This window comes from Danio rerio, chromosome 17 (assembly GCF_052040795.2).
Source record: "Danio rerio strain M-AB ecotype USA chromosome 17, GRCz13ab, whole genome shotgun sequence".
NCBI classification, from domain to species: domain Eukaryota; kingdom Metazoa; phylum Chordata; class Actinopteri; order Cypriniformes; family Danionidae; genus Danio; species Danio rerio.
In genome coordinates, this window is record NC_141037.1 from 9018615 (window position 1) to 9037094 (window position 18480).

Here is an 18480-nt window from a genome sequence, read left to right on the forward strand (position 1 = left end):
CCCAAAGATGAAACCTTAGCATTATAGCCAAGCAGCTGGAAACTACTGGAAACTACATGCTACAAATAATACTTCATCTGCGTTTGTTAAAGTAAGGATCAGTAAAGAGTAACTTACTGATGGATGTCAGGATGGATTTTTCTTCCTCCATTTCTCAAGTGTAAGTACGTGCGATTAAAGTTGCCTCGTTGACTTGAGCTTGCAAATGTATTTTGTTGTGATTTGTTACTTGTAACCGCGTGTACTGTATCAGGTTAACTGGCTATATTCTCTTATCGCGTGCAAAGTCACGTTAAAAACGCGATGCGTGCAGCTTTGTTAACGGAGCTCCGTGGACGAGGAGTAGCGTGTGTGTCTGTGTGTGCGTGTGCGCGCGCTGTCGTCCGGAGGTGTGTGTGTGTGTGTGTGTGTGTGTGTGTGCACGCGTGCGCGCGCGTTGTCGTCCGGAGCAGGGTTAAGTGCATGTGTGTGTGTGTGTGTGTGTGTGCAATATGTGTGTGTGTGTGCAATATGTGTGTGTGTATCTGTGAAAAGAGCAAAGTGAGAAGCTAGGAGATCTCCTCAACTGTTTTTGAAGTTTTTACTCAATGAAATAGTTAATCGTCTGAATTTTCAAGTCCATAGTCCGTATTTACATTGACCCACTGGCAGCTAAAATCCACGCCTACACTATCGAGCATGTATGAACTGTGATTACTTTTATATTGCTAATTAGCTGTTTGGCTTTTCACTCTCTGACTGAAGGCAGTCGAAAAATCGCAACAGACTGTCATTGGTCCAATTAGCGCAGATTAGCTTCGCGCTAAGGAGGGGAACAAATGAATCACAGGACGATTCATACAGGAGTCGCTGGAATAGGTAAAAATAAATGCAGATTATAAGACCACGAAAGTGTTTTTTGACTTTGCATGCATATTAAACTGTTGTTGGAGACCCTTACAACCAAGATATGACCCTATTTCATGTATAATATGGGCTCTTTAAACACCCAGGCAGGTATGTTGAGGCAAGTTGGACCTAAACCCTGCAGGGCACTGGACCTCCAGGAACGAGATTGGTGATCCCTGTTTTAGATCATGTAGATCAGACATAGATAATCTTGTTCCTGGAGATCTACCTCCCTGCAGAGTTTAACTCGTGAATCGTCAGACCGTGCGGCAAGTTTTGCAGTTCGCTGCTTTGGAAAGTTCAAGCTTGGTGAACTCTGACCTGCTAAATTGCAACACATGACTGGTGAGACCAATCAAAGATCAAAATATGCCCTTTCTGAACAGAAATTTAAAACATGGACCAATCGCTTGCTTTTTTTAAATGTCTAATCGCCTTGTTTAATCTTGCCCATTTTCGCAGCGCTGTACAACAGAATTTCGCACACACAAACTCTATTGTGACCGCAGCATAAGTAGGATCTGAATGAGCCCTTGGTCATTAAAGACAGGTGTGTTTGATCAGGGTTGCAGCTGAAGTCTGCATGTAAGTAGATCTCCAGCAACAGCACTGGGAAACCCTGACGAAGAAGTTATTTTAGCTTTTGCAGTGCCTTTTACTATTGCAAATGCAAATAGCAAAACTTGACCCCTTTTAAGAGTACATAGTGTACGCAAAGTAGTTTATCATAATTACTCAAAAATAACCCTCTAAATCAGAAGTGGGCAAACTCGGTCCTGGAGCGCCGGTGTCCAGCACAGTTTAGCTCCAACACTAATCAAACACACCTGAACATGCTAATCAGTGTCTTCAAGAGCACTAGAAATCTATAAGCAGGTGTGTTTTATTAGAGTTGGAGCTAAACTGTGCAGGACACTGGCCCTCCAGACCTGAGTTTGACCACCCCTGCTCTAAATCATAGGTCTCAAACTCAATTCCTGGAGGGCTGCAGCTCTGCACAGTTTTGCCCCAACCCTAATCAAACACGGCTGGTGAAACTAATAAAGGTGTTCAAGACTACTAGGCTGTTTCTCATTTTTCTCAATTACTTTCACTGTCTCATTTAGCAAAACTCCTGATATAAGTAAGTTATATCTCTGAACTTTAAAAATAAATCTATATAAAATGATTCACTTCCCACCACCTTTATTCAGCCGCAATGACTTCTAGGAGTTCTTTTCCGCTCAAGTCTGCATCGATGCATTCTTAATATCAAGAACACATCCGGGAACTTTCACGCGTCCTCCGTTCTAGCAGTCTTGAGTATTGGAACTGAACTTTGGCAGTTGATGATGACATTACATGAAAACACGAGGACGCAAAATCGTTGAAGAACGTATCTTGAGAAACAGCCTTTTAGTGTCTAGTAGTCTTAAACTCCTTTATTAGATAGATCAGCTCGATAGATTGGATCAGCTGTGTTTGATAAGGACTGGAGCAAAACTGTGCAGAGCTGCAGCTCTCCAGGAATTGAGTTTAAGACCTATGCTCTTAATACATCTCGATTTTCCTTGTAAGAGAAACATTTGTGATCCTGGACCACAAAACCAGTCATATGTGTCACTTTTAGCACAATTATGCATCATCTGAAATACAAATAAATATGCTTTCCAGTGATGTGCGTACACTTTGTCAGCATATGACAACATTTTGTTGCTTGTTCAAACTGCTTATTTAAAATGAGTTGAAACAACACAATTGCTTAGTTTTTTTAAATTAATCGATTCTTGTTGGAACAAAATAAAGAAATTGTGTGGAACTCAGTATTTTTTACAGTGTGGGTGGCTTTCACAATCAGAAAGAAGCGAATTTAATTTTCGTCATCACCAGGATTAAGTTGGATATACAGTAGGGAAATAAGTATTGGACCATTTTTCTCAGAAAACATTTTTTTAAAGGTGCCGTTGATAACAACCGAAGAAATCCATATATGCAAAGAAAACTAAACTAATTAGTTTACAAATGAAGTTGTGTAATAAAATGAAATGACAAAGGAAAAAGTATTGAACAAATGAAGAAAGGCAGTGAAAGCCCAGGCAGCAGCTGAAATCTCTCAGCAGTTCTTCAGCAACCCTCTGCACTTCCTCAGAGTAAATGAAAATCAGCTGCTTCAGTCCAACATTTACATGAGAAGGATGATAAGGATAAAACCAATGTGGACATTTCAGCAAGACAATGATCCAAAACACAGCCAATGAAACTCTCAAATGCTTTCAGAGAAATAAAATCAAGCTGTAGAATGGCCCAGCCACTCACCTGACTTGAATCCAATATAAAATGCAAAATTAAAGCTCAGATTTGATAGACGAGACCCACAGAACCATCAAGATTTTTACATTCTGTAAAAAAAAACCTGAGCAATGCATGTGACTTCATTCTCCATAGAGTCGTCTTTAAGCTGCTTTCACCATAAGAAAAGCTTTTATATAAAATATTAAATATATTTCGGTAGTTTGACTATTTCTCCTTGAGTCATTTCATTGTTATAACACAGAACTCTTGTTTTATTTTATTTTTATGTTTGTATTGTTTGGGCTTCTACCAAAATCTGCTTCAATTCCATGTCAACACCTCCTTTAGCAATAATATATCCAGGAAAAAAACATGATGTGCTCAATACTTATTTCCCCCACTGTATAATGCCAGTGTCAAAACCAGCAGGTCAGCGGTTTTCTTTCATTTGTTTAGATTTTTTTATTTATTTTGTTATTTTATACCTGCAGGATGTTGCACTGCTGGATGGCGGTGTGCTGCAGCTGACTGGCCTCCTGCTGCAGATTCAGAGCTGTGCGACAGATGGACAAACTGGTGACCACTTCCTCTGGGACTCTCAGAGCGCTCTGACACTCCTGCACGGCCTCCACCTGCTGCTTGAAACTCTCCATGTCTGCCAGCAAACGCTGAAAAACATCCAAACCTTTTGTAGGAACAAAAACCTTTCCACGCTAAAATATACATGGAGCAAAAAGCAGGTTCAGAGAAGGCACTCAATAATAGATCAGAAGAATCTTTCTGTTACCAGATCAGATGCTTTAGCAGGTACACAATATTTTACTTCTTATTTTTAGAAAAAAGCAGAGAGGGAGAAAACCTGGATGATTCAACTCCTGATCTATGACTCCAACATTAAATGTATAAGTAAATGTACAAAATAAAATTTAAATATATTTATGGATACAAATAAATGGACCCAAAACTGCAATATGTGAACCTGGACCACAAAACCAGTCATAATAATTGACTAATTGACATAATAAATGATTTATACATCACCTGAATGGTGAATAAATAACTTTCCTATTGATGTATACTTTGTTAGGATGGGATTTTTATTTGGCCAAAAAACAACTACTTGATAAACTGCAATCTGAAGGTTCAAAAAACAGCCCATATACAGAAAAAAATGCCTTAAAAATGTTCAGAATAAAGCGCTAAGAAATGAACATCACTAATTAGAAATTGAGTTTTAAAAAATGAACAGTAGGACAATTACAACACATCAACATACTTAATAATCTAATGATTTTAGGCCTTAAATGATTTTGACCCATACAATGTGTTTTTGAGAAAGGTAAACGGTGGTCAGAGCCAGCTCCAAATGGGCTGGTCAGCTCCAAGTAGGTAGGGCTTGAGCTCCAAATGGGCTGTCCAAACCTCATGGAGTTTTCATTTTTGAATGTATATCAGTGTTCTGCACCCTTTTCATCATCATGGACCGGTCAACGCTTGACAGTTTTACTATGGCCCGGAGGGTAGGTGTATGTAAATTGCTAGGCGAACATGAACTATTTTCTCAGAAGATGACAAGCTGACAAAGCATTGATGTAACGCTGATAAAACTTTTATTTTCGGAAAAAATTTAAAGCACTAGAATGTCCGTCTGAGATAATTTTTCATTCATTTTCTTTTCGGCTTAAGCTGCGATCACACTGGGCTTTTCCTCCCATACACTTCCATTCATACGCACGCGAATGCGTCAGACCGGAAACGCAGGGTCATGCGTCAAGTTTCGGAGGTTGCTGCAGTGCAAAGTTCAAGCTTGGTAAACTCTAACCTGCGAAATCGGATCACTTGACTGCTTGAGACCAATCGAGGGACAAAACATGACATCTCTGGACAGAAATGTAAAACATGGAGCAGTCGCTCGCTTTTTAAAACGTCTAATAATCTTGTTTAATTCGCCCCTTTTCGCAGCGCCGTACGACAGAATTTCGCATGCTCAAATTCTAGTGTGACTGCAGCTTTAGTCCCTTTATTAATTCAGGGTCGCCACAGCGGAATGAACTGCCAACTTATCCAGAACGTGTTTACGCAGCGGATGCCCTTCCAGCCACAACCCATCTCTGGGAAACTCACACTCATTTACACTCATTCACTACGGACAATTTAGCCTACACAATTCACCTGTAACGCATGTCTTTGGACTGTGGGGGAAACCAGAGCATCTGGAGGAAACCCATGCGAACGCAGGGAGAACATGCAAACTCCACACAGAAACGCCAACTGACCCAGCCGAGGCTCGAACCAGCGACCTTCTTGCTGTGAGGTGACAGCACTACCTACTGCGCCACTGCATCACCTCTGAGATAATTAGTCTACCAAAATGTGTATATTCCACACAAATGATGAAGCTGATCGGTCAGTTCTTGTTACGTGACTTGCGGTGCGCTCGCAGCATTCTGAAGATGTTTTCAACTGGGTGCACCGCGCAAACTTGTATGTGTCGTTCTCAATATGCGTGCACAAGCCACGCAGCTCCATTGAAAATAACGAATGCGGAAAAGATGTGATATGTGAACGGCTGCCATCATTTACGATCTTCAGCAATTTATTTTTTGCGCAGTCATGGTGGATTCACCTGATTTGTTGACATGGGTTGCAGATCCATTCCTAGGCAGTCTGCGAGTCCTTTACTAGGCCTTTTCCCCTTCCCAAAGAAACTTTCCAAAGATGTCTGTCTCTTACTTCTTTTGGTGATCGTGGCTTAAATTTTGGTGCTCAAGTGACCAAGATGTAAGCAAGAGAATATGGCCAAAATAAAAGATTTTTCAAAATAAAAGATCGTTCAGACTATAATAAATAAAACGGAAATATTTCATGATTTCTAGTGCAGCCGGAACCAACTAATGCACAAACCGGTACTGGTCCACAGCCCGGGGTTGGAGATCACTGTTGTGCATGACACAGAGTACAAACTAATTGTGTTTCATAACCGTCTATCTACCCCAGCCTCACAGTAACCTGTTTTGTTTTATTACCGTCTACACCTACCCCAACCCTAAACCCAACCTCACAGTAATCTATTGAGTTTTATTAATGTCTACTACACTTACACTAACCCTACACCCAGCCTACTTGCATTGTAAGTGCCTCACACCCACATTACCCAGTCTATTGCGGTGTAATCCCTCCCACTTGGATCTATCCGGGCTGCACTGATACTATTCCCCCACAAATATATCTATGCAACATAAGGTTTTGTAGTCCAGGGTCACATAGGTCTCATCATTTGCTTGCTTAAAAAGTGTGTAACTTTCCTGTTTTATGCCAAACACTAAATAACAAATTGTAAATTTTGGTCATGAGACATTTTAGATGAGTTCTCAAGTAGGAGTAAGCTGATATTTGAGACATTCATATTTTGAAAGGTGGTCTCTGAAGGGATGACCACAATAGCATAATACATTCTTTTTTAAATGGAGTTTAGCATAATAATTAAACATTAAAACACTCAAAGTCAGATACAGTTCCAAAGAGAAACTAAATTGCAAAATGTATGAATTTGGTCTAAAAATGTGATGATTTTATGTAAGTAACAATAGCAATGAAAAAATATTGATCGTATATATGTGTGGAATTACAAACACAAACAGCTCATTCAAGATTAAATTGAACAGACTTTACCTGTCTTTGAGCAAGTTGCTCTTTTAGACTCAGTCGGGCCAGTTCAGGAGACGTGAGAGTCGCTTGAACCTGGTCCAGAGACACATGTAGGACCTTCACTTCACTCTCAAACTTCTCCATATCCTACAACAAACCCCAAAATCAGTCATGCTGAGCTACTATATATAACACAAACTATTGAAGAGTTAGTTCACGCCAAAAACGAAAATTGTCTCATTAATTACTCCCCTTCAGGTTGTTTCAATTATTCAGAACAAAAATGATGTTTTTGATGAAATTTCAGAGCTCTCTCATTCTCAATAGACAGTAACAGGCTCCGAAATGTTCAAAACTCATCAAAACATCATGCAAAGTTTTTCTGTGCCAAAAAACTTAATAAAAACTGTGTTTAACAAAGTCCTCTGAATGAAATCAAGGTGCGTGTTTATTATAAGCAAAGCGATGTATAGTTAGATTCAGCAACATACATATTTATATAAGTGAGTTAATTTGTGCCGAAACACACCTAATCCAAATCCGGCACCTCTGACATTTAAACTGGCACCTCATTTTACGGATCCTTCTCCTCCCCTGTCCGCTGTTCACTTTCTTCTGCGACTCCCCAACCCTCTTTACTTTCGTCCACCCCAACCCCCCGCTTTTCACGTTCGTCCTTCGTCCGCCACAACCCTCCAGGTCAGACTGGTCAGATTAATATTAAATCCTTATTTAATAAAAAAATAAACTAATTGACGTGTCTATTTTGTGTCTGACACACTGAATACTGCGATTTAAAATACTGATTTATTTACACATGTGAACAACAGCATACAGAACAACAGAGCTTCTTCACACACCTGCAGTGTTTCCAACAGCATAGAAAAAAGAATAAACTAAATAAAAAGAATGGGAAATATCTAGGGCAGGACAATTTTTTTTTTTTTACTTAAATTAAAAATGTAGATTACAAAATGAAAACACTGACTGAACCCTTTTTAAGAACTGGTATATGCTGTTTGTCTAATCATACGTTTGTTTTTCGTCAAATAAAAATAGTAGTCTACTTCAAATCGATAGCTCCACTGAAAATATGCATTTAAACCTCTGTCAGCATTTTTAATCCGAGTCATTAAAGATCATGTCTTGAGTGTCTGGTTTTACCTTAGAGCTTGTGTGCTTTTATTTGCTCTTTCAATCGTGGTTCATGTGCCAGCGCTGCGTGTGATCAAAGACATTGACGAGGCACATATGCTGGCTTTTTGTAAAATATAGGCTACTTTAGCATATAAAAATTTTGTTGTTTACATAGAATATTGCAATAATTTGTATACCTGTTTTATAAGCTTTAAAATGAAAGCCTCAGTTTGGTGCGGAGTTATCATTAAGCAAAAATCTGGAAAATCTTTGGATCTGTTTGATTCGTAGATAAGGCTATGTACAGTAGGCTATTTAAAAAAAAAGTGAAAATCTGAAACCCCGCCTCTCTGCTTTCATTTGATTGAAGCATAAGAAAGATGCGACTCGCGTAACGTACTTTTTCCGCTCAGTGTTAACTTTTATTTCAACTGTGAGCACACTTTGGACAATGGCAGAAACGCGAGGTGTGCAGGGCACAAAAGCAGCATGCAGAACACTCGTGGCCATTAGTAAACCATTCAAAAGATGCACCTCTCGATGCAAACAGTGCTTTCGGTGTGATCGGCCCCTTATGCAGCCAAACTTTAAAAATATATAAAATAATATTTTTTAATCGTTTCACTGATATCATTAATGAATTAAAAACGCACCCTTTCGGTTTTACCGTTAATCGGTTATTTTGTGACCCTTGCTGTCTATGGAGAATGAGGGAGCTCTCAGATTTCATAGAAAATATCTCAATTTGCGACGTTAAGATTTCAGGTCTCAGATTTTTGGAATAACATGAGGGTGATTAAATTAAATTTTTGTGTGAATTTGTCTTTAAATATTAAAATCTGAGGAAGAATTAAACAATTTAGAAAGAATAAGATGATATGTGGAGCAGGAGTGCCCAAACTTTTTCCTATTAAAGGCCAAAAAAACAAACTGATTGAGGGTAGTGGGCCGGAGGTAAATATAACTATTATTTACATTAACACTATTTTTACATTAAAATTGTCATGGTAATTCTCAAATTTATTAAAATTTTTTAAAAAACTACATAAAAAAAAATACTTGAATTGTATTATTCATTCATTCATTTTCTTTTCGGCTTAGTCCCTTTATTTATCCGGGGTCGCCACAGCGGAATGAACCGCCAACTTATCCAGCACATTTTCACGCAGCGGATGCCCTTCCAGCCTGGGATACATTTTAGGTATCTTTAGATATACCACCTTTAGGTATCTTTATATAGTTTGGGCATTTTTGATAAAGAGCATAAACTGCTGAAACCTTTGCTGCATCCTGTAGACTTTGCAGTCGTGATCTGATGCTCTGCTCTAGCTCTTCCGTGTGACGGCTCAGTTCTGACACCTGCTGTCCCATTGCCTCCACCTGCAGTGTCTCAGACAGGATCTCCACCTTCTCCTGCATGGAGTCCAGGTCACCATGAAGCTCACGTGACTCACGCAGAACAGCCTGCAAACATGATATTACAAAACAAAAAACAAATTGCAATAACAAAAATGTATTGATATAAAAATGTAAACTCTTTTTTGCAAGTTTTCTTTCTTTCTTTTCTATGAAAAAAGCAGCCATAGAAACCCATAGCAGGAACAAAAAAATGACCGATACCGATAGCCAATAACTCTTTGCAAAATAAATTTGAAGGCTGGTAGACAATTTATACAATTTAATTAAATTTTATTTTTCTTTCCTGCACAAAATACCAAATACGGTTTAAGCCAAAATTATGAACAGCTGACAACATAATAAAACAGATATCCTGGACTAAGATTTGGGAAAAGCGATGGTAAGTTAAGTTTTTTTTTTTTTAATTAGAGGTAACGAGGACAGTTGGAGGTTGGAGGTAACTGATAAAGGATGTCAGTTCACCTGATACATCCTGATCTGCTCTTGCAGGTGTGAGGAAGAGTTCCAGATGATGTTGGCCTTCACCAGGCTCCTGGCTCGGTCTGTCCACTTCACTATGAACTCAAACATCTCATTGTACTCATCGAGATGTGCATCAGCCTTGAGATAATAAAAGATAAAAAGTGAGGTAATGCATTCAATAGGTTTTTTTTATTCAAAGGAGTAGTTCACCCAAAGATTTCCGCAACATTTATTCACACTCAATTGGTTTTATGATTTTCTTTCTTCTGTTGAGCACAAACCAAAATATACTGAAGAATTCTAAAAAAAAAACAGCCATAGACATCCATGGTAGGAACAAAAACATACTAGGAATGTATCAATATAAAATTTCTGACCGATATCGATGGCCAATAACTATAAGAAAAAAATACTAGGAATGTACTATGGAATTTTTTACCTATACGATAGCTGATAACGATTGAAAAAAATACTAGGAATGTACTAATATGGAATTTTTTACATATACGATAGCCGATAACGATAAGAAAAGAATACTAGTGATGTTTCAATATGAAATTTTTGACCGATAGCCGATAACGATAGAAAAAACGTAGGGATGTACTGTTATGGAATTTTTGACCGATAGCTGAAAACGATAGGAAAATATTCTAGGGATGTACCGATATGGATTTTTTGAACGATATCGATAGCCGATAACAATAGGAAAAAAATACTAGGGATGTACTGATATGGATTTTTTGAACGATATCGATAGCCGATAACAATAGGAAAAAAATACTAGGGATGTACCGATATGGATTTTTTGAACGATATCGATAGCCGATAACAATAGGAAAAAAATACTAGGGATGTACCGATATGGACTTTTTGAACGATATCGATAGCCGATAACAATAGGAAAAAAATACTAGGGGTGTACCGATATGGATTTTTTGAACGATATCGATAGCCAATAACAATAGGAAAAAAATACTAGGGATGTACTGATATGGATTTTTTGAGCGATACCGATAGCTGATAAAGATAGGAAAAAATACTAGTGATGTATCTATATGGAATTTTTGACCAACACGTTAGCCGCTAACGATAAGAAAAAATACTAGGAATATAGGCATGTACTGATATGGAATTTTTGACCGATAGCTGATAACAATAGGAAAAAAATACTAGGGATGTACCTACCTATGTGGATTTTTTGAGTAATACCGATAGCCGATAACAATAGGAAAAAATAATGGGAATGTACTGATATAGAATTTTTTGACTGATAGCTGATAACAAGAGGAAAAAAATACTGGGAATGTACTGATATAGCATTTCTGACTGATAGCCGATAACAATAGGAAAAAATACTGGGAATGTACTGATATGGAAATTTTGACCGATAGCCGATATCGATAGGAAAAAATACTAGTGATGTATTGATATGGAATTTTTGAGCAATACCGATTGCAGATAATGATAGGAAAAAATACTAGTGATGTATCAATATGGAGTTTTTGGCAGATACCAATGGTCAATAACTATAGGAAAAAAAATATTGGAAATGTACCGATATGGAATTTTTGACCAATACCGATAATGATAGGAAAAAATACTAGGAATGTAGCGATATGGAATTTTTAACCGATACAGACAGTCGATCACGATAGGAATAAATACTAGGGATGTAACAATATGGAATTTGAGCAATACCGATAGCCGATAGCCGATAATGATAGGAAAAATACTAGGGATGTACCAATATAGAATTTTTGGACCGATACCGATAATGATAGGAAAAAATACTAGGGTTGTAGCGATATGGAATTTTTGACCGATACCAATAGTCGATAATGATAGGAATAAATACTGAGGATGTACCAATATCGAATTTTTAAGTGATAACGGAAGCCGATAACGATAGGATAAATACAAGGGATGTAAAAATAAGAAAAAAGATAAGAAAAAATACGAGGGATATTCCGATATGAAATTTTTGACCGGCAACGATAGCCGATGACTCTTAGGATTTGGCTGGTAGCCAAATTATAGGATGATTGATAAAAATATTCTTTGGCTTAAAGATGTCAACCTAATTTTGTCATTGGATCAAGAAAAATAGCATTTATCAGCCGATATTGATATGGCCACTGATATATCATGCATTCCTAAAAAAGTCAATGGCTGTTTTTTTTACATTCCTGAGTATTTCTTCTTTTGAGCTCAACAGATGTAAGAAACAACAACAATTTGATTTGGAACAAGTGGAGGGTGAGAATATTTGTGTGTGAACTATCCCTTTAATCTGTGAATAAAACTAAATCTTCCTACCTTCTTTAGCCATATAGTCTTATAATCAGCCAGTCGAAGAGTGTGATGATGGATCTCTCGTAATTTAGCGATAGCATCAGCCAGCTGTCTGGCTATCAGAGGGTTACGGCGACCAAAATCCTGCACCGCAGCCTCCAGCTCAGCAAGAGTTCTTCCACAGCAGTCAAGTTCATCACAGAGACGCTAGAAATACAGGTCAGTTTTTGTTGATTTCTAGGCCTATAACATCTGGTCAAAATACTAGACAGCAACTAAGTAGATTTGCATTTTTGAGGAATGTTGATTAATGTACAAAGTATCTTTGTTGTCAAAAACAGATTAATAAAAATGTATAAAACAAGTACTTATTAGTTATTTGTATGGCATGGTTATGTTCTCAAAATATAGATTATTAGTATTACATACTCTGGCCTCATCTTTGGCCTGATCAATATCCGTTGCCTTTTCCTTTAGAGCAGTAGAGACAGCCTTCATTTTTTCAGATACATCATGAATTCTGGAGTTGAACTCTTCTTTGATTACTCTAGACTTCTGGATGTCTCTCTCCCTGGCTTGAACCTACAGACATGAATTATTTAATTAATGCTGCTGATAAAGTATTGACAAAGTATTGATAAAGTATAACAATTCAAATTATTCAAAACAGTTGTATGCTATGATTTAACAAAGCTATTAATGCACTTTAAAAACAATGAAAAGAGTAATTATGTACCTGATCCTCAATGGATCCCAGCGCCAGAGATACTTCAGCAAGCTGCATTGAGATCTCAGATGGTAAAATAGTGTACAGGTCTAAGTATTTGCTTTGCTGCTGCTCTGCGAGTTTGTCCACATTCTGACGGTGAGTGATCAGCTCTCCGTGCATCACCTGCAAAATGATACGAATTTAGACAAGAGATTGATGCTACAGTATAATAACACATGTACTACATATTGTATACTATTTACATTAAGCAAAGATTTTTTATGCATGCAATATCACAATCACACACTATAGTTAAAAAACTTAACAGCTTATACTGTAGATGCAATGAGTGCTGCATCCCAATGCAACATGCTCAAGCTTATAATTGCTCATCTGACCTAATTAAATAATCAAAGCAGTCATATCAATGTAGTTTAATCCTGTTTACGGTTTCACATATTAATTAGTTCACCTCCAGTTCTTGAGACAGAATGTCCAAGTCAGACGTGGGGTTCAGCAGGAGCTCTCTGGAGTCTTGGATCCAGCTCTTGACAAGACTTAGTCCTCTTTCTACACCTTCTCTGTCTGACAGCTCCTGCTGAACCCGAGATTTTCCTGCCCTGGCCTTCTGCAGGAGACTACAAGAGACACAGATCAAATTTATAAACCTCCAGGCATTATTGCATCTACATGCCAATTATCAGTGCTGGTTCAAGCCAATTTTGGAAGCAAAACTACACATAAATTAAACTTGTTAGCATTCACCAGGGATGGGTGGTATGATCGAAAATATTTGAATATATATGAATAATTGAATTTCACATTAATGATATTTATTCACACTCACTAGCCACTTTATTAGGTACACCTGTCCAACTGCTCGTTAACACAAATTTCTAATCAGCCAATCACATGGCAGTAACTCAATGCATTTAGGCATGTAGACATGGTCAAGACGATCTGCTGCAGTTCAAACCGAACTCATCAGAATAGGGAAGAAAAGAGATTTAAGTGACTTTGAGCGTGGCATTGTTGTTGGTGCCACACAGGTTGGTTTCAATATTTCAGAAACTGCTGATCTACTGGGATTTTCACACACAACCATCTCTAGCGTTTACAGAAAATGGTCCAAAAAAGAGAAAATAACCTGTGAGCCGCAGTTCTGTGGGCACAAATGCCTTGTTGATGCCAGAGGTCAGAGGATAATGGCCAGACTGGTTCCAGCTGATAGAAAGACAACAGAACCTCAAATAACTACTCATCATAACCGAGGTATGCAGAAGAGCATCTCTGAACACACAACACGTCCAACCTTGAGGTGGATGGGCTACTGCAGCAGAAGACCACACTGGGTGCCACTCCTGTCAGCTAAGAACTAGAAACCGAGGCTACAATTCGCACAGGCACACTAAAATTGCACAATAGAAGATTGGAAAAATGTTGCCTGATTTGATGAGTCTCGATTTTTTGCTGCGACATTCGCATGGTAGGGTCAAAATTTGGCGTCAACAACATGAAAGTATGGATCCATCCTGCCTTGTATCAAAAGTTCCAACCCAAGCTCATTCTGAAAACGAAGTCCCGCGGACGTTTCTGGAGACAGCGGAATACGTCCCGGGGGGTACGTACGGCTGCGTTTATTTTTTTCAAACCAACGCTGCGGGGCGGTGTGACGCTGTTCCCTTTCGCGCTTGCCTTACCTCCTTGTGGAGGGCTTCCCAGCTGCAACCCGTTTGTCCACTCAGCTCACCGTGTTCGAGCGGTTCCAGCAATCAGGTAAGAAAAAAACAGAATCAAAAAATTAAGTGAACGAGTTTCGTGACAGGGTGAGAACGCGGCGAAATCCGGAAACGCAGTAGAAAAAAAAAATAGTGGCTTTTATTTTTTGGGACGGCTTTTGTAAACTGTTGCTCGGGTTTAGGGAAGCGAGCAGGGGGGCAGGTCAATCGGCAAAATTGGTTGGGTTCAGGGAAGGAGGAGGGCGGGTCGGAGATTGCCCGGTCGCGCAGTCAATCATCCGGTCAGTCGGACAGCAGCCTCTGGTGGGTTCACGCGAGAACAGCGTGGGCGGGAACCACACTTGCGAGAGGCGTCTGAGGTGCGAAAAAGCGCACAACAGCGGCCTCTCGCGGATTCGTAAAAACAAAAACTGCAGCCGTATTCCGTATTCCTCGGTCTCCAGAAACGTCCGCGGAACTACATTTCCACAATGAGCCTGGGTTAAAAAGTTCAGGCTACTGGTCATGGTGTAATGGTGTGAGGGATAATTTCTTGGCTTACTTTGGGCCCAATAGTACCAAATGAGCATTGTATCAACGCCACAGCCTACCTGGGCATTGTTGCTGACCATGTCCATCCCTTTATGACCACAGCGTAGCCATCTTCTGATGACTACTTTCAGCAGGATAACACACCATGTCATAAAGCGTGAATCATCTCAGACTGGTTTCTTGAATATTACAATGAGCTCACTGTACTAAAATGGCCTCCACAGTCACCAGACCTCAATCCAATAGAGCACCTTTGGGATGTGGTGGAATGGGAGATTACCATGGATGTGCAGCTGACAAATCTGCAGCAACTGCGTGATGCTATCATGTCAATGACGAAAATCTCTGAGAAATATCTATAGTACCTTGTTGAATCTATGCCATGAAGTATACAGGCAAAAGGGAGTCCAACCCGGTACTAGTAAGGTGTACCTCAAAAAGTGGCCAGTAAGTTTACTTAGATTTACAGAGGGTTACAACATATAAACTAAGAAAAAAAAGAATGCGTCTAGCACTTTCCTTTCTTTTATTTGTATAAATATAGTAGGAATCCACAATATCGTATTTTTGCAGATATTATATTGTTGCAGATATTATTACCTCCTTTTGGCAGAATAGACCAATATATCACAATTGACAATTTATTTCATGGTAGCTATATACCATCATACCACCCAGCCCTAGCATACAATCTTTACAATCTGCATTAGCTGCCATTACACTGGCTACTGTAGACACATGAATGACATCATGAATTGCACAACAGACCTGTCATCTTGTCGCCATTTCTTGAAATCTTATAAAAACAGTTGCCTTTTATGACATTTTGTGAGTATCAGATTGGAAAAACATGACAGACCTCTCCAGTTGATCTTGCACAGCTTTGATCTCCTTCAGACTTGGCAGCTGCTCATGATCAGCCGTTGGCACAGACACCTCCACGTCATGTAGCAGACTAAGAGCGTACTGTCTCAGGAGAGTTAGAGACGACAGCTCCCTCTCCAGATCCTGACTAACCAGCTCGTACTGGTCCAGATGTGACTGCAGTGTGGCTTTGGAGGCTTTTTCAGCGGTGCAATCAGGAACACGGCCCTTCACTTCTTCCGTTAGAGATCTTACCTTCATCATCTGGACAACATAACATAACACTGTATTACAAAAACCTGTTTGCCCTAGTGCTTGTTTCTTATTTGTTCAATATGTTGAATATATATGCTTGGCCCGGTTGGAAGAGGTGTGCGCGGTTCACTTGGGCTTTGGCGCGGTACACTTGTGTGTGACTGCAAAACGTGCCTGAGCCCGAAACTGAAAGCAAGACATGACTTTTACGGGACTGTTTCAAACGGACTTATTAATCGTTCTTACTGTTCAATGAACGCAAACTGTCGTAGTTTATTAAATACACAAACCCCTCACTGCAGGACAGCTGCGCACCTTCAGCAAACCTCCTAATTCCTGTAGCACAAGGACTTTATTATTGTTTATGAGCGTCAAAAGTGGCTGATCTGTTCGGCGAAATGTTTGACTGCGTGTCATTGCATATCAAACGACTAAAGCGTTATAACTAAAGAAATCTCTACTGTGCTAAGCGAGAACACTTACTGAACAGTGCATCATCGAAGACGTAAGCGAGCCAAGGCCCGAATATAAAGTGAGTGCAGGCCCTCGGGGGAGAAAGGAGGGGGGACAAGCATGCTTTGGCCCAGTTCATGCCAACTGTACATAATGTGAGTACGCTCTTACTCATTTAGGTGCTTGTGGATAAAATTTAGCCACTCAAGTGACCAAGATGTAAGCAAGAGAATACGATCATTTTTCAAAATAAAAGAAAAAAATAAATAAAAGTTGGTTCAGACTCAGATAATAATTAAAACTAAAATAATTAATGGTTTCTTGAGCAGCCCCATAGCAATTGATCCACAGACCAGTACAGGTCTGCAGCCCGGTGGTTGAGGACCACTGTTTTAGAGCACATCATACTTTACATGTTTGTATGTGTCAGCAGGCAATCACAGGAGCTGCAGAGCATCAGAGCAGAACTCATAAATATTCATGACCTTTAGAAATATGGTCAAAACCAATATTTTCATTTTATTGGTGATTTCAATAGTTATAAATGAGCAAAACCATTTTTAGATTATTTTTAACTTACCTAAGCCTATGTAGATATCAGAAAACAATTTAACATATTACATCAATGCACTCTATGGCACCTTCAGTTTCCAGAACATCATAACATCATACAGAGAGGAACTGCACCTTTTCTCTGAAAGTCCTCCATTCATGGGCCGTGTCCTCCAGCACCCTTTCTTGGCCTCGTGCTACACTGCGTAACCTGGTCCAGCGCTGCCACACGGTGGTCATGGATCGACTTATAGTTGCTTTACTGGCGTCACTTCCAATCTGCTCTAACTGGGATGCTTGCTCCTCCAGACCGGTCAATTTTTCTTGGAAACTGTTCACCATTGATACTAAGGACTGCGGGGTATATATGAAAGCATTTTACTTGGATTATTATGGTCATGTAGATTGTTTCTTTTTCTCAGAGACACAATTTTGCATGCAAAGCTCACCTTATGGCTCCTAAGTTTCTCTTCAGCTTCCTGGTTTGTTGCAGCCTTGGCTGTGGAAAACTCTGTTAACTTCTTCTCCACCTCATTCATCAGCTCAATGACTGTCTGTCTGGCTTCTTGGTAAGAATTCCACTGAGCAACACAGCTATAAAAATCACATTGGTCTTCGTTAGCATCGTATTCTTAATTCAATACAATATAATAAATCTGTACCAAACTGAACCTGTTTAAGACGTCTTGGTGGCACTGCAGCTGGTCTCTGACCTCCACACCTCTTTGCTGTGCAGACTCCACACTCAGTCGAAGCTGCTCTTTGGCTGTAGGGTTGACAAGGTTTTCAAGTTGCGGTGGCAGAGATTCCAGCTCCTCGAGAACCCCCAGGAACTCTTGCTCAGTGGCCATGATGTCCTCTTGTTGCCTCAGACACTCCTCGTAGTTCTCTACATCCACCCCAAGACTGGCCTGCTGCAAAAAGCCCACAGCATCCTCAAGCCACTCACATGCTGCTTGCATTCTGGAGTGGTACTTCTGGCACAAGACAAGAGCTTGCTCTAATGTAATCTACAAAAGAAACAATTGGATTCATTAGTGAGTTAGCATTGGCTGAATAAGGAAGTTTTGCAGGCTTAGGTAGTTAAACACTTGGTAAACACACTGGCATTTCACGTTGGACGATGCATCTACAGGCCTTAGTTTTTTTAACTGATTTTTTTAGTACACATACTTAAATATACACGTTTATAAGAAAGTGTCTAGAGCATTTGGAAAGGAAAAGACTGTTTCTACAGGTGGTTTGTCAAGTCCACTCACC

General features: G+C 39.4%; 1 protein-coding gene across 8 annotated transcripts in view; it reads right to left on the bottom strand.

The window, feature by feature from the left end:
* Positions 1-18480, bottom strand: part of syne1b (spectrin repeat containing, nuclear envelope 1b) — a 367683-nt gene that overhangs the window by 138075 nt on the left and 211128 nt on the right. For all 8 annotated transcript variants that reach the window (XM_087289683.1, XM_087289682.1, XM_087289680.1 and 5 more), the window contains 12 exons: positions 17893-18230; positions 17670-17814; positions 17356-17574; positions 15956-16224; positions 13299-13464; positions 12854-13009; positions 12547-12699; positions 12142-12324; positions 9826-9963; positions 9223-9408; positions 6832-6954; positions 3645-3827 (listed from right to left, as the gene is read on the bottom strand). In XM_087289683.1, coding sequence (XP_087145809.1) covers positions 3645-3827; positions 6832-6954; positions 9223-9408; positions 9826-9963; positions 12142-12324; positions 12547-12699; positions 12854-13009; positions 13299-13464; positions 15956-16224; positions 17356-17574; positions 17670-17814; positions 17893-18230 — 2259 coding nt within the window. The remainder of the gene's footprint in view (positions 1-3644; positions 3828-6831; positions 6955-9222; positions 9409-9825; positions 9964-12141; positions 12325-12546; positions 12700-12853; positions 13010-13298; positions 13465-15955; positions 16225-17355; positions 17575-17669; positions 17815-17892; positions 18231-18480) is intronic.